General features: G+C 32.4%; 3 protein-coding genes across 3 annotated transcripts in view; 1 reads left to right on the forward strand and 2 right to left on the reverse strand.

Annotated features, from left to right (window-relative positions):
• Window positions 1-25,946, reverse strand: part of wb (wing blister) — a 199,751-nt gene that overhangs the window by 111,021 nt on the left and 62,784 nt on the right. The gene's annotated exons all lie outside the window — the stretch shown is intronic.
• Window positions 18,922-19,856, forward strand: LOC116431979 (uncharacterized). Its single transcript, XM_031988182.1, has 2 exons — window positions 18,922-19,085; window positions 19,419-19,856. Exons 1-2 carry the CDS (start codon window positions 19,032-19,034, stop codon window positions 19,854-19,856), a joined length of 492 nt encoding a protein of 163 aa, XP_031844042.1. The 5' UTR covers window positions 18,922-19,031.
• On the reverse strand, window positions 20,745-24,708 carry LOC116431937 (uncharacterized). The gene is made up of 2 exons (XM_031988087.2): window positions 24,494-24,708; window positions 20,745-23,457 (listed from the first exon to the last, which is right to left on the reverse strand). Exons 1-2 carry the CDS (start codon window positions 24,536-24,538, stop codon window positions 23,029-23,031), a joined length of 474 nt encoding a protein of 157 aa, XP_031843947.1. The 5' UTR covers window positions 24,539-24,708; the 3' UTR covers window positions 20,745-23,028.

A 25,946-nucleotide genomic window follows, 5' to 3' on the forward strand; every position in this document is an offset into this window, starting at 1 on the left:
AACATTTTTTTCAATGACAGACTTTGCAGTTATAATACAATATTTTATGAAATAAAACGTATCACCTTAACAAGACACAAATAATATTAAAAGAAAATCTCCGTGACTTCCTGCGCTTTATACCATGCATTAAAATATTAGATGAAAACACGTAAATGTAATTTACAATTTGCACAAAATATGAAATATTGGTGGTGTTACAAACATGTAACGCTGGTAGCAAACGTGTTAATGAAGCAAATATTAATACGAATACATGTAAATAAAGTTTGCTATGTTAAAGATCACACCCAATATGTCATATAATTATCGTAGCAACACAGTCGGTATGTTTTATTCATTCGTTGCTCAGTCGTCGTTCTACAAACATGTTATAAAATTGTGTTTCTTATATCAAATAACTATATTAATATAAAATACAGAATGTGTATTCGCGTTATTTTCAACAAAATCTATATTAGAAATAATCATAGCAAGAACTAAAAAGTCAAGATTTTTCATAGCCATTACTCTTCTGTCTAAAAAATTGGTTTCCAAATTTATGTAAAAAAACTGGTACCACCTGAATTGAGTTAACATAACAGTCAAAGGGTTAAATAACCAACTAACTGCATTCGACAAGTATACGCATCATCTTAACATCAAAATGATACTAATTCTTTCAACGATCAATTATTTACTTTTTCAGATAAACATGTAATTCTTTGTTTTGTTTTAGCTTTTTGTTAGAATATATTATGGGTGCATTAGGCCTGCGTTTAACGAGTATACACTTCATTATTTGATTTCACTGCGAGCATTATCAGAGATTTTTCAAATTATTTTCCATAGCTAACAGGATAAATAATTCCAGTTTTACAGAATATTTAGCTCCAACGATTGAACAATCACCCATTTAATTAAAATTAACGAGGTTATGAATACTCGCGGCACAGGTCTTATAAAGATTCAAATTTGCATAGACATTCCCAGTCTACTTATGAACAAGCGCGTTCTCTTTTGTTTCGCCGTGCACGGCGACCGACCGAAACGTTCAAAAAGTGACACTGACACTCCCAGTGCGGCGCGTTCGAAATAAAAACCCGCGATTTTATGGGATATTCATGGTGACACAGGTGACCCGACTACGTGACGATGAGTATCAAGGTGGGCTACGGTACATAATGGATATGCCGTGTGGGCATGGCTAGTTTTATAGAGCCCACACGTTCGGAATACAAAATCCTTGCCGCGCTGTACTTCCGTGATGAGATCACCTGCCTCTTTCTCTCGCTCGGCCATTTGGCAATCCGTTCAAAAAGGTACACAGAGACCCGGGCCATGAAATACGACCGAAGACTATGATAACTAGACGCCGAGGACCATTAAGTTACCGAATGACATTAAATATCGCGCTCAGGAAGATTTACATTTCCGCTAGAAGCTTTCCGGAACGGATGTTAATTGGAGAGTAATTAAAACTTTTTGTTACTTTGAAAATTACGTTGACTATTAAAATAGCAACCGAAATGCCTGTGTTTGTTTGAACTTTAATATTGCAATATTTTTGTGTAAATGTTTTATTTTTGAAGCATGTCAAGTTTCCATGAGGACACAAGACATTGTAATGAAGAAAATTTGAAAGTGTGTACCCGGTTGATAACAGGATTAACACTGAGATTAATAGTAGGTCTGAGTATTTTTTTATTTGAAGTGGAATATTAGGGACATATATAACAATAATAATAACATGACAAATAGTGGTGATGGATAAACCAATTTAACATTAAAATTTGTTATTAAATGCATTTAATATGAAAACTATATTAATATTGCATTTAATATTACCATTAAAATAGTGAAAGAAATCATAGAACGAGGAATTAATCACATTGAAAAATACTCAAAGTGCGAAGAGCTAATATATTTGGTTCCTGAGAGTACTTCGAAAAAGATGGAGCAGAAGGGATTCGTTTCGCAGAATGCACTTTGCGGCGGCGCATAATACCAGTGTACCGAGTGTATGCACATGTAATATACTCTAGAGAAGATCGCGTCAAAGAATGTCAACGCATTTCAACGCACGTCGTCGGAGATCCGATCAAAGGATCCCGTGTTTTCTCTTCGTTGGACAGACGCGGTACTCACGGGCCACATATTAACTTTTTCAAGATTACTGGGCTAAAGGTTGCCCTACTAACCGCACTTGTGTTTCTCATTACTGATTTTCAAAGAAGAAAGTCAGACAAAAATAACGAACGTGTTACTGACAGAATCTGAACTTCGTTAAGCTACCGACCATTTGAACCTTTAATTATAATTAACACTAAAACTACCAGACGGGTCAAAATGACCCATTCCTGATTTCTTTATTTTTAATTATTAAAAAAATAACAGATGTTTCTTTGATCAGTTATTAAGGAAATTAATTTAGTAATACGTAAACTGAATTCTAAGCCAATTCAAGTTTCAGTAGATGCACTCTCGGAGTTGCTATAGAAAAATTTTAAAAAATTAGTTTAACTGCTCGGTAGGTTTAGTGTTAAATCGTAATCATGGATGTGCGGTCTCACAGACCTCTATATAAAATACTGTGAATTTTGAAATCAGTGAAATTTTCGTTATATAGTTAATACTATTGCTATGTAGAGATATTTAAATAAGTAAAAACAACTAAACAGAATCACTTTTTTTATCGGTTACTACAAATGAGAATATTTAACGTTAATCGGTAATTTTCAGACTGTCATACTTAAAGGACAAATCAGAATTTAAATACAGAGAACGTCTTTATAAAATTATTTTCTTTTATGTGATACCTACGACATGAAGATAATTTGCTGTTAATACTAATTGCACTCACTAAACTAGCAAAATGCTGATTCAAAATCGGACTTCGATTCATTGCTAACAAAAAAATCTTTCTTCGATACCTAATATGATTAATATGTAATCATTATAAAAATTTTAAGAATCGATTTTTTCGATTTTTTCATGTATTCATTATAGAATACAAGTAAAACTATTTATTTTCAAAGTCATTCTGGATATTTAATACGCTTGAGATATAAACAATCACGTAATAAGAAAACTGCAACCGGTCATTTTAAGAGTTGCGAGTAGTCTAGTGTTAATTTACAAAATAACTTCATATTTTATGAATTAACAGATCATATCAAGCGAACTACAGAATTAATATTAATTTCACATATAAGATAGGTATTCGGAAGAATAACCGCAAGACTGTATAGAATATGCAACACTTAATTATAATTATATGAATTGAATGAGATGTGTAATATAAACCCACTCATACACAAATACATTCACGTATTAAAACACTGCTTACAGCTTGGAGAACCTGCCACCTTTGGAATTTGTTATTTTTATCGCAATTGAATATTTTATATAAACAACTGCTGGAAAAGTACGTTGTTGTTGATTTATTCATTTCAGTGATCTACTATTAGGTGTACATCTTCTACAAAAAGTTTTTCCAGAATCCAGGAACGTTTGACCCCTTATGTACTATGTCCGTTTATAAACGGTTTCAATATTCTGTTTGATTTTCCACAACTTGTGTTAATTTACGTATAGCTATATGTTCCACTAACTTCTGAGTATTTTGTTTCTTTTTTTTGTTTATGAGTGTATTCCGTTGTTTGTAAATCGATTATTCGGTTTATTTATCGTTGTGGATTTCATCACGAGAAGAAATAGGGAAATCGATTACTATACATCTAAAGTAATAAATCTTACAACATAATTCAAAATATTTTTTTTATTAGTGTACTTAGAGGAGCTAGGTATTTTTTCCGAAATATTTCACTTTCCAAAAATACTACGGACTTGCTAAATCCATGAAAAAGGAGTCGAGAAATTTCGAAGGTTGTTGTAAAACAATTTGGCTCTTAAGGAGTTAAGAAAAAATTCAAAATTTGCAATTATGAGTAAAATCAAATAACTCACCCAAAAATTGGTAGACACTCTTGATTTTGTAAACGTAAATCTGAATGTATGTAACAGGCGTAGTGCTTACCTGAAACAGTAAAATGGAAGTTATTAAAGAATTTGTCTTACGTAATATAATAATTAAAATTAATTACATTTATATAATTATCTGAATTGTAACAGATAAAATATTTTATTCACAGATAACAACTGAAGTAGCATTATTCACTAATCATATATACAGTTATTATTTCACTTTACAATTAACAACTTAACGACCGGTATAATATAGTTCTGAGCTTTAGCAATCAGTGGTTAATAATTCTTATCACATTAAGGTGCTTTTCCATTATTCGAAATACACACTACTAAATTAAATTGTTCAAATTTGACACTTCATATCTCACCCAAAGCATTTCTTGATGTTGAAATTAAGTAAGCATTGCATTTTACAGTTCAAATAGCAATGATATTATTAATTTGTAAACAACAAGTATTTACATTACCTTCTATAAATTCTTTACATTAAAGAAGAACTTTTAGGAAACGTCAGCAATAAGTGAAAATTTTCACAACAGAACATGTGACTATAAATATGCTACAATTCGTAGTATACGGATTTCAACTGGTTTCTATCTTTATTTTAATTATAGTAATAATTATGTTTATTAAATTTATTTCATTTTATTATTAAATGCTAATTAAATTTATGCAATTAATTTAATTTTATTACTAAACATTGATTAGATTAATTTAATTAATGTTATTCCACTATTTAATTTTCCGTGATTATTTTATTTCAATTATTTAGAGAGATGTTTCATTGACAAACAGTCGAAGAAAAATCCTCAGCTTGCAACACCAACAAATTAGTGTTCGTTCGTGTAATTAGAGTTCGTTCCGGTAATTATGCGGTTTCGTGTCCAGCTGCGAAGACCGACGTCATTAATATACTTATTGATAAATACGGCAGACGAACGTATATATACGTCGCGTTCTTCTTGTCCCCGTCGCCGACGCCCACGTGAATCTGCATTCCCGCTACAGCGTGCCGATAATGCAAGTAATTACTCCCACCGTGCCACGACGTTATTAACAGCGGCGTTTGCATAAATTCATGATCAGCAAATCTGTCTTTTGTATCTGTGCGAATAGAGTCGCGTTCAGGTTCACGATGATTATTTTGTTATGATTAAGACGCAAGGCTGTGGTAGACACAATTAAAACAGATTTAACGTACCGTAAACTGCTAAGTAATAAATTATAAAATAAAGGTAAACAAATTAGAGGATCGATTTTTTTAGTGAAAACGGAAACAAAAGAAAAGACAAAAATTGGGAAATGGATTAATAGGACAATATAATAATTGATATAAAGTGGACTAAGGAAAATGCAGAATTTTAAATCGAATTTTGAGACTGGTCATTTGACCGGTCGCGGTACGGTTAATGTTAACGATCATTTGCATATAGAATTTGAAATAAAATACACTGTCGTATAAAGAAAAAAAAGTGTTTTTTATATAATTTAATCTATATCTTATCTTATTTACAATGTAACATAATCTTGTTCATGCCTCATTCTTATCTATATTTTATGTCAATTATATAAGTAAACAGGTTTTGAGATGTGCTGTAGGATCTACTACTTTAAAAGTGAAATGAACGATTTTTTCTCATAATGTAATACATAGAGATAAATAAATCAAATATTCCATTTACGAATTTGTTCAATGCGAGTTCGATGTTGAGTATGAACTTGTTCAGTTTGATGCTAGTGTGTTACGTTTTATGTCGATGCTTCGACACTCACGCGACAACCGAATGCAGGATCAAAGTTATCCATCGAAAAAATTTATTATTCCCGATATTCACAAGGGAATATTCAAATAAAATATTACAAATATGGTCACATGTGTATAGTATTCATTACAATTAACACATTGCTGACCGCCAATTTCACGTAGATGCTGTCCAAGTCACCGGCTATTATTTCGTAATTAACTATGAAAGTGAAACAATCGAAATAAACTTGAATACACTTTATTTCTATACAATGAATTCAAATAAAACTTTAGACATGTCTTCTAAATAACTTTTAATATTATGCTTCTGCAACACTCTATATTGCCCTGCGTTTCAAAAATTGAAATAGCTAATTCAAGTGCAAACACGAATTAACTCGTGAACGGTCAACAGTATCTTAAGGGCAATTAGTACATCAAGTAGTTGCATGTACTGTATGATTATCATATATAAATTTTCTACGTACTACGCATCTTATACTATATATAATTGAGTTTAAATGATCTTGTATCCACCGTACGAGGGTTACAAATTGTTGTTCGGACTTTTATATTTCCTATCCATATTCCCCAATTAAATAATCCGACAAACGGAAAGGTAGTCCGTATAATACGCAAGTACCGAATTCTGCCGACAAAAGTTTCTGTTCAACCCAATATTTCGCAAAATTGAGCCGTCGTCGAGCCTCCGTCCGGGCGCAGCTCGTGGCGATGAAGCGATTGAGGATCGGTAGTGATTCTATGGTCCGGTTTCTATAAGTGCGCCTGTTACGCCATGTCTTTCTTTCTATTCGTTAACGAGCCGTCGACGATCTCTCGAGACCGGCACTTCCACACGTAGATTCAAATTATGCGCGGTCTGCTTTTTCATTATGCCCCTCTAAAAGCACGAATTTGGCTCCATTACGGGTCGTCTGATGCGCTCGTGCCCTCGAGTGTCCCGCGCAACCACACCCGAAGAGAATTATAGGGCGTATATTGTGACGGTGCACCGAACGCACCAGCATTTTGTAATTTTATAATCCGCGACATTGTAATGGTTTATAATTGAAACACAATACTTCGTTTCACATTTTTACCGAGATAGAATTTCATACTTTATACCTTATCATTTCCTAAGGATTTCTCAGGGTTTTCGTATTTTGGTTGACGAAAAATTCTATATTGTAATAATTTTAAATATTTACGTACGTATATATTGCAATAACTATAAATTCTCAATAAATATAGGAATTATACGTATGTTTATGTAAGATTGTTTATTATTATGTTAACGTGTTTTAGTTCTTTTTTCTTAAATAGAATATTGAAAGCTAAGAATGATATTTTTCTCACTCGTTTTAGTAACAGAGGATTTGTAGTTTGGCATTGTGTTTCAGTAAGATAAAGCGTTGTACTTTCAATTTTATAAAGAATTTGGTTGTCTTTTCGGCAATTTCGTAAAATCGGACAACCGAATGTCTATGTGGTTCTGAAAAGTGTAAATAAAGAAATAACAAATGGAATCAAGTTTTCTTTTCAAAGTTAAAGTTTCCAGTTTCAAATTTCAAGTTTTATTTCATCATGTTTTATTTGCCAACATATATTTGATTTAAATTAAATATTAATCCTCGTACAACAAGTTTGAATAAGTTTACGCACGCATCAATTAATTATAAATACAACATACTATTTACAAATAATAACCATTTTTCAGGAACTTTTTAAATCCCTCTTGTACATGTGTATCTATGTAACCTTATTTTGATTGAGATTTCTTTGTTTCTCACAATCACCAATACGAAACTCAAAATTTCATGTTGAAATGTTTAATCCGTACATACGTGTACTTAACCCTTTCATTTCTAAATATGTATTCTTTTAAATATGAATCTTGTGGAAAAAACTTATGGCTTCGCACTAATCAACCACTACACACGTTATTTAAATTAGAGATTAGGTACATAAAATAAATATTAGATATTTGTCTTGCAGCCCGGGAGCGGTGCATCCCTTGCACCCTCAAGTTGGCGCGATCCTGAAGAGAACATCCCTTATCCTGCTATATTTTTTAATTGCACCGATGTTTATGAAAAAGCAAGCACAAGAATTCGTGATATTGAGGCTGCAACAATAAATGTTATGCAGGGATATGTGCAAATGCAGTGCAGCTCCCACATTTATAGCAACGACCTCAGGTTTAACCCTTTCGTCCCTAAATATGTATTATTCCTCCTAAATCAAAGAGAGGATCAAGAACAGCTGCTTTTAAGTGAAATTGAAGCTTTTCCGTGAAAAAAATAAGATAAGCACTAATAATAATAATAATTACCACTTAAGCTGGTAGCCATAAGCAAAGATCCCCGTGGGGTACAATTTTCCTTTATTTAAACGTTTTCTAGATCTTCAGTAATTTCAAATGTTCGTGAATTAAAAATTTTACAGATTTAGATTCAGATAAAAGTTCTAGAGGGTAAATTGTTTCAACAGTTAGATTTCCAAAAAAAGCAAAGTAGCATTACGTTTTCAATTGTATGCGTCACGTGAGTCGATCGCGTTATGCTCTCATCTATCTTATAATTGATAGTGTTCGAAGCAGTCTTTCGCATGGATTTATTTTTTTTTTCTTAACGTTTGTTTTCTTTGAGTGCCAAGGAGTGATATATCGCTTCTCCATGTATTTGCAAAAGGTATCTTTTTGATTTTATTGGTAATAAAAGGAGTCCAACATGTTTTTAGTATTGTGTTAAAATTTTATGAACTTTTGAAAATTTTCGTTTATAATCATGCATCTTTGTTTAAAATTGTCTGGTACTTCTTGAATATGTATGAAAATTTCCTCTGGAACCTAAAGGCTTAAATCGAAACTTTTAAGTCTCTCCTCCACCTAAAACACGAATTTCTAATACAATAGAGCCTCGGTTATCGAATGTAATGTAACGACTATCATAATGGGATTATCCGCCATAATTCAATTATTGATCATAATTTTCCTTTTGACCATAATTAATCAGAAAAACTATAATCAATTTAGAAAAATTAAGAATTAAAGTTTCATCAATCCTATTGTATTTAGATTTAACGGAAAAATGTTATCGACGTTGGTATGTTTCTCATTTTTTCGTACAATACAAATTTTAGGTCCTCACATACACAACGTTCTCCAGATATTTATTCATCAAAACACCAATTCGTTCAGATACATATACATCCAGCATATAACCGCACCTTAAGGCAGCTGAGCAAACATTGAGCCGTTGAATCACGAAAAAGGACTCACATCCGAGACAGCTCGTCGCAAGCAACCACGATGGACAAGTTTCGAAAGCCCCGAGGCGATATCCGGCAAGAATTTTCCGTCTGATGCAGGACGAGATCTAGGAATGCGGCACGCGAAGCCAGTACTATTAAGCACGTAGAAGGCAATGGCGGCTTGTAGATAGATCCTCTGCACGGCAATCACCTCTTGGGTGGTCCGACGGATCGCCACGGGCCATCCCATGCAACTCCCTCGTATGTTCGTATTAAGTCATTTTCCCGCACGGTCGTCTGGCCACGGCGCTTGCCCGCTTTGTCAATAAGTCCCCGGAAGGTGAGTGTCATTCCAGCAGGACTTCTACTGTCAGGTAAATCGATTTGTCAGTGCCCGGTGATAGCTACTTACCTCTATTGATTGTGCAAATACTGGTCAAACGGTTTACACGAATTTATCGATTCGAGAAAAAAGGGGAAGTACAGTAATGCTCTCTTAATTCCACAATTTGGGGTCCCAGCAGTGAAATTTAACTGAGCAGAGAAAACAGGAGGAAGATATTTGCTTAGAGGGACAAACTCAGGCACAGTTTAACAAAGACAGAGAATCGGTATAGTGAGTGGAAGCGGGATAGGCACAGTCCGCTGAAAATCGAGGGTCGAGACGCGGGACTTCAAAGCGATGTCACACGAGTCAAATATAAACATGCAATGAAGACAATTTCAACTGCAGTGATTTGAACTTAACCTTCTCAAATGTAGTACCAATGAGTGACTGACATTTTTCTGATTAAACGCGACGTAAATCAGACTAGTTTTACAAACGTAATCTACTTAACGGAATTAAAGGTTCATTTTCCCCAAACCGATAAAACTAAACCGATTTACTTCGTGTTTGGACTCATTTTAATCAGAAGAATCTGAATAAACCACGGGTACGACATTTGGAAAGATAAGACTGAGATTTTCATCACTGTACGATTGCTGTTTATATACGCGGCACTTTATTGAAGTGTCTGTTTCCCTTCTGCTGATTGTATTCATCTTCTGTCCCTGTCTACTGGGATCACGTTACACTGAGATCGTGACAGTGAGTAGTGGGGGAAGAGTAGGGATGGTGCAGTGGAATTAAGCCGAGCAGATGTCTGTGGAATTTAAGATTTGTTCCTTCGTTGCAAAGGTAAGTAGGAACAGTTATTAATTACTTGGTATCGGAATTCATGTGTTACACTATTGTTAACTTATTTATGTTACTAAATATTTTTAATCGATAGCAGTCGTCTTGCATATTATAATTTTTATCAAGCAATTAAAAAACGTCGGTTATCGGTGATCGACACGACACTGAACGTGTTAATTCCTGGAAGCAGATAGCTTCCTTCTGTTTTTTCTACTCAGTTAAATTCTACTACTGGGACCCCAAATTGTGGAATTTAAGCGAGCATTATTGTACCTCGTAACCGGCAGGTTTGGTACAAACTGTTACTCCGAGATACCTCGTAGCTAGCAGTGAATGAATTAAAGTTTATAAAGGACCTTTTTCCGGAATCGATAAACCCATGTAAACCGCTGGACCAAAGTCATTTTTTTTAAATAATGGTACTCAAGATAATATAAAACTACTTTCTGCAAGTATAACAATTGAAAGCCGCAATTTTTTACAGTACAAAACTACTCAATTGATCTACTATTTCATTATCTTCAATCTATACAAAGTATAACAAACAATCTTTTCCTTAAAACAATGGAAATTCCAAAATTCGTTGGCAGGTTAAGTAAGAATTCACTCGCACGACGAAAATTCGAATAGTTCATAAGCGATATCGCTCATCCTATAAATTATGTTATACAATTACTAAAAGCCGTTGCATCAAGTTCTTAAACAATCCCAGATTAAGTTTCAAAAATAATATTTACTATAAAATACTATTAAGAGGACGGTCCTCGACAAACGAGTGTTAAGAAACCTGTCCGGTTTAATTGTGACGCCCGCAAAAAATGAAATTAGCACGCACACGTTTCTGCCGCGACGCGAAGACGAAAAGATTACGCTAGGGAAGGGAAGCGACCGACACGACGTCTCTGAATTGTTATTCGCTCTGATTCGTCGCGCGATTATCTGAACATACGATCTTTCGTCAGTATTCGCTTCGTCTCGCTGCTTCCATCGATCGCATCGTATCGATTACTATATTTGTTTCTAAAGATATTACATTGTAATTAGATCGGGGCGTCAGATAAGCTGGAGTTACGCTATCCTTCGGATTTGCATCAGCCGCTTAACACTAAATGTACAGCGACCGGTTTTAAAAATATTTAAAATTCAACGTTTTCTTTCGTTCATTTAACTTGATACCAATTCCTATATTTTTCGGTTTATCAGTTTTTCCATTATTTTTGTCTTTCCTTTTATTTCTGGTCATAAAGGAAAATTTATGGTCTGATTTGTTTCACTTTTTTTTGTAACTAATTATTTTACTGGATACGGTATGAGTAGGTATATATAAAATACCACCACGTTTAGTGTTAAACAATGCAATAGGTGCGTTTGGTAGAGTTACACTGAATTTTTGGACGACAGAGTACAAACGATATTCTTTCACCATTTTTTAAACATTAGATATGCAGTACTTTCAATGAAAAACAAGATTTTTTACATGTAAATGTATTATTATACATATCTCTTATAAAATTTCATACAATAGAACTTTCTGTATAAAAAATTTCTATATATTAGTTTCTTTTGTGCCGTTATGGCTATATATCAATTCTATAAATTCTTATATATGTATGTATACATATTCCTTTGTATCAATTCGTATATTTTCGGTTTATTAGTTCTTCAGTTTTCGTCTTTCCTTTTGGTTCTGTTTTCACTACATACAATTTATCGTTTCATTTATTTACCTTTATTTTGTAACTAGTTATTCGACTGGTTATGGTAGTAATAGGTGTATACAAAGTGCTGGAACATTTAATGTTAAAGTGAAATGTAAATTTTCGGCCCGGGGGATAGATCTGGTGGATCGGCGCGGATGAAATGTAAATTTTCGATTCGATATAGATGAGAAATTTGATACCAAGGTCGTTCCTCGCCTTCTCATCAGCTGACACCGATCTCGGCCAACCTACCGCAAGACTGCGGTCGTTTTTCGTAACGCTTCGCCGGATATCGTCGCAATCTTTTCACTGGATTAATTTCTCCTGTCGCCGGGACAAAAATCGACGATCCTTTCCTGTTTTTCTGCATCAAATGAAACCGCACTTGGTACCGTAACGCCGAGGCGGGGTGAGCAGGAGGGAGATAGAGGCAAGTGACTTCTAACGCGAGACAAGTTGACGATGAACTATCAGCGTGGAAATTCTGATTTTAATGAAACTCCGAGACGTTGATCCGACTGGAACGTTTAGGGGATTGGAGTTAATCACGTGGCTTTCATCGGTAGATTAATTTATAATTAATCCCTTGTCGGGCAAGGAAAATCTTGAATGGAACTTGACGAAAATGAACGCCACTCGTTTCTTTTAGATTCGGATTAAATGTTATTTAACCCTTTGCGTTCAACAATATTTTTCATTAGAAACGTTCATTATTTTCTGACGAAATATTAATTGTATTTCGAACTTGCGTAAAGACACATCTTGCATAAATTAATGGACAAAATTGTTTTATTTCTGTTTCATATGTTGGTACCTTATGCAATATTTGATTGCAATCGTATATTAATTCAATAAAATGTTTGATTTTATAATTTTGCTATATTGAATCAAATACCGCGTGAGAATTGCCTATTCCTAATTTCTTCTTCTACAATCATTCGGAAGATACATGCGTTTCTCGAAGAAATGACTAAATAATTTGGTTTAGTAATGTACGAACTAAAATATAAACCAATGAGAATCTAAATAAATATACTTTTATAATATTCCCAGAGGAATAAAGGAAAGTTAATTTGACTACTTGGTAATGTTCTAGTGATAGAATATCTTAAACTAACGTTTGCAAGGAGAACATGCAAATACGCAAACTTAAAATGATCGGTAAAGCAGAATGTGTTTGCGATTCGTGGGAGGGGAACCCGGCGCACTCGCAGACATCCCTGTCATAAATACTATTTCAGTCAACTTTCTGACCGAGACCGTAACCATAATTATTAAACGGTTTCCATTACCTACTAAGAAGGTAGATTCCTTGAGACAGGGCGGAGAACCAAAGATGATTGGAGAAATATTTCAGCTGCCGGGTGGCCGAACTCCTCCCTTTCAATGCAATTCTCGTTTCATATAAGAAACGTTTATATTTCTAGGTAAACCTGGTGAGTTAATTTGCTATGCACAGATTGCAGTGGTTCTGGAAAATTTTGTTAACCCAGTATTTGGTTTACAGAAAGAGAACAATATTCATAGTAGTTATTAATCAGGTTTATTTAATTACTGTGCATAGGGGTTGCAACCTTTCTAGAATGAAACATAAAAATTTTTTACAAAGTTTATTATGAATCTGTATACATTGATTTAAAATCTATTATATTTCGTACGATACGTTGTGTAGGCCAAGAATAATAATATTTAATAAGTATAGGAGACATCCTTCTAGTTTCGGATACTTAAGGTTTTTTAACGATATTTATAATTAGTTATCTCATTATATTATAATGAGTTATCCCGTATATAATGCGGTTTTTTATACTTCTTTCATTTTTAAAAATATCAGATAAACAAAACTGTTTTTAATCTAAAACATATTCTTCTTCATTATCTAACTATCTATCTACACCTTATAGTTACTTTAAAAAGAGCTTTGTTTATCTTTATTTTTAAGAATAAAAGAAATATAAAAAACCGCATTATTTCTGGTAGTTCTCCGCAAGCGCTGTGCCGCAATGATTTTCTCGAAAATAAAAAAATTGTTTAACCACCGCATTAGTTAGAAATTTCTCTAAGTCAAATATTCTTCCAATATTTTGTCAATATATAAGTTCTCGGGGTCGAAATTATACACAAAAAAGACATGTAGTTATCATACATTGTATGTATGCTCGAGCATCGGCACCTTTATGTACGAGTGACTACGCACTTTTGTTCTATCTACCGAACCGATGACAGTTAGTTGTCATCCGAACGCGAAAGAGTAAAGACGTTGTCCCACTGAACATCGCATTTTTGGGTAATATTGTTGTTATACCCTTAAAAAATATGGACAAGTATTTACGAGAATATTTTCGAATTCACTCACAAATGATAATGATCCTAGCACAAGTGGTGCTGTAAAAAAACAGAACTTTTGGGAAAGAAAATATTGGGTTGTTCGGAAAGTTTGTGCCGAATTTTGGCAAAGAAAAGCATTAAACGCCTAAACTGCACTTTATTTTCGTCCATATTCAAAAACGTATAAAACTGACAAAAATTAACGTATCGTAACCAAATTTTTTTCCAAATAAGTCTGAAGTACCGACTTTTTCGATATGTATGCATGTCATTTGTTTTCAATCATTCTGATATGTTCAGACCTGTCCTTTCGCCACCTACCAAAAATCAGCACGAACTTTCCTAACAACCCAATAGAACCAAATATAAAACGTACACGTTCATCAAAACAAGCTCAAATCTCTCATTAATAAATTATTTATTATGTTTAACTTAACTTTGATTAAATAGGCGCAAGTAAATACCAGACAACAAATTTTTTTTTTAATTTGAAGAGGAAATTTTTTTACATGTAATCTATAATTGTATATTTTTGTTCTCGTGTTAGTGTACAATTGAAACAGCTCTATATGAAGCTTAAATAAAAGTAAATATTTACATACATACAGCTGTTCTATTGTGTTTTTATCTAATAAAAACATATACATATTATTATAATTTATGTATTTGCAAACTTTTACTTGTACCACGGAATATCGAAAGAATGTTGTTGTGCCCAGGAAGATAAAAGGTGGCGAAACACTGATTTATGGGACGACCCAATATAATACGTGTCTTCTGAATTATTTATCTGACTTAATTTGTATTGGAAACCCTGAACATTACAATGAAACAAACACAAATAGTTAAAATCAGGATATTTATTATTAAAAATATTAAATGACCTTACATCTATGATTTTTATAAAACAAAAAGTGGTCCATATCGCTGGACAGTATAAAATAAGGGGTAGAAAAGGTCCCGAAGCTAAATGTTTGAAACTGTTATATATCGTTTCCGACTGAAACAGTTATTGAGAACTGAAATAAACACCGCACCAAATGGTTTAGAAGCGCACCGTGTAAACAGCTCGTAAAACTCAGATCAAAATTCTAAATCAGTGGGGAACACGCGGCGCACGACCTTCAGCGTGTAATACGCTCGAATAATCCTGGCTTAATCCTTTCGTCCCGAAAGGTATACATACAAAGTAGCATTCTGTGCCGCTTGAGACGTTAATCTTTGGTGAATATTTGACGCAGAAGCACTTACCAGCATCGATGACAAATGCAGTTTTAAAGCATGGATTTGTGAAGAATAAATAAATTCGTGTATTTTCATGGATACAGCCAGCAGAGCTTCAACTTTCAAAGAATTCTATCACTTATATTCCTGATTAGGGTGTTCCACTGTGGTGTTCAACAGCAGCAGCGATAGCAACAGCAGCAGCAAAGAAGACACTTGTAAGTACCACGAACATTTTAAATTACCAGAAAGCTAAAAAACGCCTTCAAAATAAAGGAGAATTGTACCACACGGAAGTCTTTGCTTATAGCTGACAGCTTAAGTGCTAATTATTATTATTATTATTAGTGCTTATCTTATTTCTTTCACGGAAAAGCTTAAACTTTACTTGAAAGCGGCTGTTCTTGATTCTTTATTCGATTTAGGGGAAAAATACATATTCCGGGACGAAAAGGTTAAACTTGAAGTCGTTGCTATTAACGTAGGAGCTGCACTGCATTTGCACATGTTCCTGCATAACATTTATTGCTGCAGCCACAATATCACGAATTCTTGTGTTCGCTTTTTCATAAAAATCGGTGCTGATAAAAAATACAGCAGGATAAGGGATGTTCTCTTCAGGACCATGCCAACTTGGGGGTGCAAGGCATGCACCGCTCCCGGGCTGCAAAGACAAATATCTAAAATTTATTGTATGTACCTAATGTCTAATTTGAATAACGCAATGCAATATAATTATTAATAGCGTGGAAAGTCTGCGGCCTTGCGGTGAAGCATTACTAGAAGATCATAATGATGTTTTCAACGTTTTAAGCTGAGACCAATAAAAGTTTGTACTTGGGTGACAAATACGTTCGGTGCGCTTCTAAACCATTTACTTCGATTGTACCTATGGATGTGTCGTTCGATTACTCGTGGAAAACAATGTACCGGAATTTTCAACTCTCTACCTCGAAAAGATAATTGTAATCTTAAATTACTAGTCTTAGTTCTACTTATAATGGCACGTAAAGCATTTCTCAAAAAAATTCGGAGACATTTCTGAGATAACACTGTATGTCACAGAATATTTTGGGAATTTTTTGTTTAAAATTCGTAGCGTGAAATATGAAAAATGTCCAAAAATATTAAAGAATGTAGATTTTCTATTAAAACTTTTGGGCGACAACATGAGAGTTATTTCTAAATATTTTTGGAATTCTTGGCTGACAGTGCCACAATTAAAAAAATCGGGAACTAATTTGTTCGGCGTATTTCAGGGAAAAAATTTAATTTTTCTGTAGTACTTTTATACATACATACATATATATATATAGTACAAATTTTAATATTCCTATGTTTGAAAGAATAACATGCAAATAAAGAAAAATCAAATTATCGAAATGAATCGGAAACGAATACATATGTCACATGTATGAAAGTATTTTTTGTTATTGTTTCGCGCTCTGCCGGATTTAACTTCTTTATAATATTTATTTTTAATTATCAAGTACATGACAAACGATATTTACTTCACAATTTTTTTAATAATATATACAAAAAAGTTGCTTTGGTTTTACATCTTTCAGTACTTCGGGAAGTTTTTCATTTTTCACCTGAAGGAATTACAACAGTTATCTCCAAAAATTATCTGACTTATATGTTACAAATGTGTCTGAATACTTGCTGGAATTATTTACATATCTCTATAAGGAAACTGAAACAAAAACTTGTAATATCGGTGTCTCCTGTAATTACCATTCCACCAGAGGTAGAGAGTTGAAAATTGGGGTAAATTGTTTTCCACTAGTAACTTATCAAAGCCCGCTGCTATAGGCAAAAAAGGTGTAAGTATGGTGTTAACTCCTTTATCCAGCTAATCCTTTCCAATCCCCCACCCCTCATGGACAGTAGCTTACGCTTGACGAATCCTCAGCTCAAATAAACAAGGATAGAAAATGAACACAATAGAAAGAAGGAAAACAGAGGTATATTAATAAACTAAAAGACACTGACATCCAACAAAGAAAATTTCATTTTTAGTCATTTCCGTCTTACTTGTATAATTATAGCACCAAAATATAGTTGAGATTTTTCCAATTAAAACAAGCCCAAACAGAAAGTAAATCGACCTAATTTTACCAGTTTAATACAAGTAACAAAATTAAATATGTAAATGGATATAATTAATGGTACAGATTGTGTCGTGTTTGGACTAATTTTAATCGAAAGAATATATTTTATTTTATGGAAATTTTATAGATATTTATGGAATACATTTTATGCAAATTTATAACCAAAGATTGCAAAACTAAAGGAGTATACAATTTTATTCGGTACATTATATAATATTTTTAGTATATAAGAGTAATGTAAAATGAAAATTGATGGAAAGTTCATTGGAAGGTTAAAGTCCTTGAGAAAATAAAATATCATGTGGTAGGAAAATAAAAGCATAATTCTAACAGCATTAGATACGACAGTGTGTAAAACAAGAAAGAACACGTTGAAAAATAAATTAATTTCTTAATAATATAGAGGGATATAATTTCAATGGACAATAATTGACACTTACAGTGCTATGAATACGTATATGATATACAAAAAATAGTTCATCATGCGATGTAAAACGATTTATGTGTCCACGTACAACCATTCAACGTGCACTATAAATTCGTATATGCATTTTATAGTATCTCTGATTTTGCACTCATAGATAAAAATTCGATTAACCGGGGGACAAGTTTTTTACTCTGTCCAAAGAATGTTACTGCATGAAAAGTCTAACGTTGCATGTGCGATTACTTAATAAAGCACAGTAAATTTGGATTTAAAAAAGCTTTAATTCCGAATTTTGTAATTCTTTTATTATTAATTTTAAATCTTCGAATCAAACGAAAAATTACTTGCGAAAAAATAAATAATAATATAAAATAAATATCATGTAAAATGAATATCACGCAACCTGAGTATAAATAAACACGATATTTTATCGTATTTTGTATTATAGTTTTTAAATATCTATACTTCATTTATTTAATAAACAAATAGTTCAAATAAATGGTGACCGTTCATACGTATACTGAAATTGTTGCAAAATTTGTATATGCACAGTGAGTCGTTTAATGATGTCACCAAAATTTATTTGTTGGGTAAAAAAACGTTCGAGGGAAAACTTGTTTAGATTCAAGAGCTCAATATATAACGAAATAACTTTCGTTTGAAACATTTTGTTTATGTGACAAATGGTTTGCAAGAAAATTCAGGTTGAACAACTTACCCTGTATACATACATGCTATATTATTATCTAATAGTTCATAGTTGTGCAAATTAAAATGCAGCAGCGAGGTGCTCATCTCCAGACCCCTTAGAGGGCCCCTCACCCCCACTCCAAGTATATGTCACTGCTTAGAGACAATATGACCTGAGTACCCGCCACAACAACAATCATTTGCAGCCCCGAAGGGAGGGGGAAAATCCACCCGATTCGCCATTTAAATACGCTGTAGAACAGTCCTTACCCTATTCTTACCGATCATTTCAACTGGGGTTGTTCTGAACATAACTGTCACAACTCAGTTTCGAGGTATCTCTCGAAGTATCAGTTTGGTGAAAATTATTGCGTAAGACGTCAAGAGAAAATATTCTGCCTTCATGACTGTTTCCGGATCTGTTAACCGCAAGCAAGTCGCGTTGCAACAAAACGAGGTAACTATTCGATTGTGTTTCTACTTTAACTTTCAAATATTTTAAATTACTTGTTCGAAAATAATTTTTATATCGAGGCATCGGAAAATTCAGAGTTTTTATTTGAAATTAATCATTCATAAAAAAAATTCAACGTAACAGTGTCATTCTATTAGTGTTCAGTGAAATTTCGTTGTATAAGATTGTTTACAAATGTTCATCCATTATCTTCCATTATCTTACATTTATTAGTAACTCTTATAATTTAATATTATAATTTGTTCATTAATTATAAATCATTGTGTACATTTAGGATAAATGTTCCGTGTTGCATATTTGAACTCACTGTTGCAGAATTTGAACACTTCATCATCCGAAATGGTGTCTAAGGAGATGAAGGATTTAAAAGATAGCATAGCCATACGTTTTCTTTTGAAGAGAACGAAGAGGTTCGATCATTGGAAAGAACAGAAAGCACAGAAGAAGGCTCAACGAGCCAGATTGACTTTAGCCACTGACACAGCGGCGGAGTGTTTGAAATACTTGGGTTTGACGCAAAAAAATATGAAAAAACGTGAACGACCGGAACAAAGACAGGAAGACCGATCAAGTTTCCAATTTCCAAAGCCGATGGTGTATGAGTGCGAATTTTGTACGAAAGTTTTCTTTCACAAAATTCCTTACAGAAGACATATGATCCGTCATATGAAAAAGCAATTTCTGTGCATGAAGTGCAATCAAGGATTCAGTTCCAAGCTAGCAAAAAGGAGACACAATCTAAGCTGTCGATAAAATTGTTTGAATTGAAATTGAATTGTTCTATAAAAATCTGTTATACATGATCTCTACATTCGTTATTTCGTAAGGATGATCCTCGTAAACACAAATTTAGAGTAGGAAATTATTTTAAATGATATGTATATCGTTTGATATCTATGTAACTGTAGGAGAGTGCATTAAACGCCTGTACATATATACTATATATATATACATAGATTGTAAATTTGAACCAAAAAGTTTTAAATGCGTTTTAGATATCGTTGTCGTATTACGTTTTCTGAGCACGTTAATCAATGAATTAGTTTGTAAGCTATCGTGCAATTATACATATTATATTTTGCAAAAATTTAAATAGCTCCTTTGTATAAGATTAATTATTTAGATAAATAATAGGCTTATTTTGTATGTTATTATTTATATAAATGATACGCTTATTTTGTATGTAATTGTTTAGATAAATGATACGCTTATTTTGTATGTAATTGTTTAGATAAATGATACGCTTGTTTTTTTAAACCATCTACAATTTATTTTTATTTTACATTGAGATTATAACAGTTTTTCACATGTGAAACATTTATATGAGTTAGTGATAAATAAAAATTTTATTTTGTAATGGTATGAATTTTCTTTTTATTAATTAATACCACTACCTATGTTAACTAATTTTTTGAGTCGTATGCATAAAAAAAGTATTCATTGTGATTAAGAATTTTGTACGTAAATATTCAATTCTATATGTATAAAGAGGAAAAATGAAGATGCATAAATTTTCCGGAAATATTTTTAATTCGTATGCATAATACTTGATATATACTAAGAATGAAGTATTACTAGAAAAATTTGATATTTCAAATATGTCACTCGCTAGTCTTAAAAACATCCAATAATGTACTGTCTAATACTAGGAAGAGATAATGCATAAGAAATGAGGAATATAGCATTTTCCATTATTTATATTTAAAAATACCTGTGAGCATTAATTTTTTTATGTACACGACCCATTCTCTTAAAGTACATATTTCATATTTTTTAATATTTTGACTGGCACGTTACCCGAATTCGAATAACGCCATTTTTTACATCAACTTATGAATATTCTTGGTTATCTATCGAACATATCGAACTTTGATGCACGTATGATATATAAAAAAAATAGTAGAGCAATGGCTATGAAGAACTTTGTGTTTTTAGTTCCTGCATTATTAAGAAAGCTGTGTCGACTGCATAGAAATTTCGACGAATGCTGATTTCGTAGTCAAAGCGTTAAAATAGATAGATTGCAATACTCTCTCCTGTGAAAAACTTTTGTGCCACTAAATCTCGCCTCTCTTAACTTCGTCGTTTCTTTTATCTAACATTTCTTGAAAGAATGCTTGTGGCACGGATTTTATCAGATATCAATATTCGTTTGCTTTTCGTTCTAAATGACTCAACATGAATCATGCTTCTCTCGCGTGGATTCTACGAATCAGCTATTAGAACATAGGCCGAGGAAATGTTCTTCGTTAATAATACCAGTACAAATGACATTGTATTGTTTATTAAGTTATTTACAAAACTTACAAATTTTTACCTTGCAAATACATAAAACAACATGGTAAAATTGTGAAATCTGAAGAAATACATATTTTCAAAATGATTACTTTATACAGTAATAGGAAGCTCAAAAATATAATAGTACATAATATTATAATAAATACAATATTATAATATAAATATATACTATTACCTCATAACCATTACTGCTTCGTAATGAAATTATTTTCTTGTATATGCACGTCTACGAATACAGTTTATTTAATTCGTAATACAATCAAACATATTGTAATTCTTTATTCACTATATCTACATCAAGATATTACAGATTTTCACAATTTACGCTATGTCAATTTTAATTATAATAGGACAAAATATCACATACAAAGTTTCTCTTGCACATTATTTTGTAACAGTTTAGTTACTGGTAACATATCCTGCAATCACATGTTTCAACAAATAATATTAATATCGGTTATAAACGTTCCTATATTTAACGCACAATGTACATAAACAGATAATAATGTGGTAATTATTATTCAACTTTGTATGGCTGCAGGTAGGTACATGACATAAATTAATAAGTAACATAAAATAATGAAATTAATGAACAAACTATTTAATAATATATGTCATGGAACTAGAACTTTTATCACAATCTGACAATCAAAGACTGTCTTATTATTATTTTTTTGATATATTAGTTTATTCACCGCAACTTCCAGAAAAGCTGCATCGTGTAAATACATCACAATTATTTATCGTGTCGGACATCTTATTTGAAATACCTCCAAAACTGTGCCAGTATAAAAAATATTTAAATTTCCACTTTGTCACGCTCAAACAGCTACTCGATAGAATTTTAATTGGCCGTCTCGGTCGAGAATCGTGCCACGATAATTAATATCCGTAATAAGTACGTTCAGTCTTCGATGTAATCATTAAAACGAAAGTATCGGGTAACGAAGGCGTATCAAAATTATCGGAGAATTATTTTCATCCGCCAAGGTGCTATACAACGTAGTTACATTGAGATCACAGATAATATTTCATGAAAACTGTCTCATCGGTGGGTACTCTAATTTACATGTGCCACATGCAAATGTGAATGTATTTATTATACAAAATAGAATGAAAATGACGAAATATAAATAACTGTATGATACAATCGGTTGATAGTAAAAATAATATAAATCACATAAAAATGAGACAAATTTTAAGGTATTAACAGTTTTCGGTTTACCTTAAAAAAGAAAACAATTATTAGTCCCAAAGTATAAAAGAGTCACAATCTCCTCAGAATTCACACAACAGAATTTTTTAAATGTTGTAATATAAAAATATTAATTGAGTAAAACAATCACAGTAAACGTAACTTCAAAAGTTGAAAATATAAATAATATAAATTATATAATAATAGAGGAAACATTGAGTATTTAAATTTTTTAAATATCGTTCAAAGTATTAAAAATATTATTTAAAATACTGAATGTTTAAATATTTAAAAAATTACAATATTTAAAATATTCCATACCATTTAAATATTTGCACTGTGCGAATTACTAAATTCTTTTTCAAATAAAAATATAAAAACTGTTTAATATTCGGAGGAGTTTGATATCTCTCGGAATTCAGACGAAATTAGTTAATTAAAGGTCACAGTATACCACAAACGTCTTCTGACTGATATTTGTTTTGAAGCATACGGATGAAAATATTGAAAATGCCTTCGAAGTATGCTAGCATTGTACGATCTCGTTTTGCAATACGGACATTGCAATTGTTGTTTCGCATGGCGGACCTGATGCATGTGACTTGCCATTTGATTATAGAATTGTTTGTAGCAATATATACATGTGTACACTTTCGGCACAGCAAACACATCCTTCACTTCTTCCTGGCCGTTTGCCGCGTGAACCGGTTGTTCCTTTACCTTTTCCTGAACACTACTAGTGTGTGCCGGTTGTGTATTGTCATCCGATTGAACCTCGTTGAGAAAACTCAGATACGTCTCCTCGAGACTATTATCTTCGAGATGTGACAACGCGGAAATGTCGTCGAATAACGCCAACAGCTGCAATATTTGAGAAGTTTAACACACGTGTATGTAATTAATGATCGTTTCGTTTTATCCTAATTAACTGAACAGTGATATTTGACATTTGTATTTGGAGTCACATGTTTTAAATCTCAACAACTCATTTAAGATCAGAAACAATTTTCGAAAGCTTAATGGCGAACAAGTGTATTAACAAAATATATTGTTCTACTTTCAAAATTTTGAAGTGCACAAAAATAATTTACTTCTTAGAGCGATTGTCAGATAAAAATATTTGAAAATTTTTGTTCCTTAAATCAATATCAACTTAACTCCTTGCCCTATGGTTTATTTCTCAACTATAATCTATACAACTACTTTATTATTAATAATTCATTGAAAATAATAAAAGATTCTAATCTATGTTTGGTATAAAGTATAATCATTGATAACAAAAGAATAATATTTAATTTGAGTATACAAGAATTCGAAAATATTTATGTTTGTTAAATTCTGTTTAAAATCTTTACCACGAGTATGACAAGTTATTGTAAGGCAAAGGATTAAGGAAATTTATAAATAACACTTATTTAAACATCCTCAAACATTCGTAAACTTGGGAGACTGTTATTTAAAACTATTTTAACATTCATATTGTCAAATGATTGACAAGTTAGTTTATGAACACAGACTTCTTGTCCCTTTGAAATATGAAGTAATTTAGACTGTTTTTTTTTAAATAAAATAAAAATTCTGATAACCCTTAAAAGCCTATATTCATAGACATCTACGTAAAACTAAAATATTGATAGACACGTGCTGACAAGTTACTTTATGAACACTTTGACTCATTATCACTTTGAAATATGAAGTAATTCAGACTGTTATTTTGAAAATAAGATTAAAATTTTGATAACCCTTTAAAGCATATATGTATAGATGTCTACATAAAGTGAAAATATTGATAGATCCCTACATAAAGATAAAATATTGACACATGTCTACATAAAGCTAAAATACTAATATATATATATTATACTACATAATACTAAAACATAATATTAATACATACCTCATAGTCTGTACTGGAATTAAATTCATTTTCACCACTTGCCATATCTATATAAACTGAGTATAGATATCAAAAAGTTAAAATTGAAATACTTAGAAGAACTCTGCGATGAGGGAACTTAAAATTCGACACTCGTCACGAATATGTTTCTCTATACGGACAATCGCAAAATGACGCGTCCTAACAAGGGTCTCATTGCTGTTTACGTCTTTCGACTTGACTACCCTTGTCTATGGTGGGGGTATCTCATTATACCTGCCAAACTGAAAGAAAGGCAAATCGGGGCTGTCTTTTCCATTTTTCAGGGTTACTGGGTATAGGTGGCACTGCGTATATTTAAATTACCTACGGCTGAACGAAAATTTTCACAAACTATCCCAACTTATTCATTTTGTAATTTGTACTTTAGATTTCATGGTGATTAACCCGTTTATCCAACGATCCAATCAAATGCATTGATAATCACCATAGGATATTTATGCAAATTCATATTATAGGTTAATTTGAAATTTTATTACAGTTTATTAAATTTTTTACTCTATGGTTATAATTAATAATAATGTATTTTCGTAATTCAATATTTTAAAGACACTAATTATTCTCAGAACTTTAAATATGCTACATGCTTAATGCTTAAAATATCGCCCACAATTTAACGATGCAATATCGCTATAATTATATCTCGTTAACTTAAAGGAAGTATGAAAGAGTAAAGGATCAATTGACAAATTAAATGAATTTAAACAAGGTTAATACATTTCAATTTATTAAAAAAAAAGGAAATCTTTGAAATTCTTTTTCTCTTTCATTGTTAAGAAACCAGTGTTTATCTCTGGATATCTATATCTCAATACATTTCGAAATCTGGTATTTCCCGAAGTAACGCTCGGTACTGATTTCAAATTAAGAAAATACGCGACACGCGCATTTATCTGAACTGAGCCACATGTTGCAAAATAAACGGATAATCAAGCAAAAGGAAGGAGACCCAACGGCGACGATCATTTCTTCTTGACGCGTACATCTGCATGTTATGCTCATATATTTGCCAATATTTTAAATCGCGCCGCGCATCCTATTACGGTGTTGACAGATTTGCACCACGCCGCCGACACGATCTTCCTGCAGCAGAGGATCATCGATTCCAATGAAAAAAGAAAAAATCATTAAAACACCGGCAATCAACTTTTCTTCTCACTCCTTCGTCTTTTACCAACATTCTGACGCGAGGGCGCAGCACGTGTGATTAACGAGGATATTCTTGAAAATCGACGTACCGGAATTCTGCGTCGTACACACAGAATCATGATCAAAAATTTCAACGAAACATACTTTTGTTCGAATTTCCATGGAACATTGTTATTATAATTCACTTGTGAGTTAATACTAGTCCTACCGTCCAGTTTTCGTATTTTGCAATTATTGATACCGCAAAAGTGTTAAACATCCGAAA

This window comes from Nomia melanderi, chromosome 2 (assembly GCF_051020985.1).
Source record: "Nomia melanderi isolate GNS246 chromosome 2, iyNomMela1, whole genome shotgun sequence".
NCBI classification, from domain to species: Eukaryota; Metazoa; Arthropoda; class Insecta; order Hymenoptera; family Halictidae; genus Nomia; species Nomia melanderi.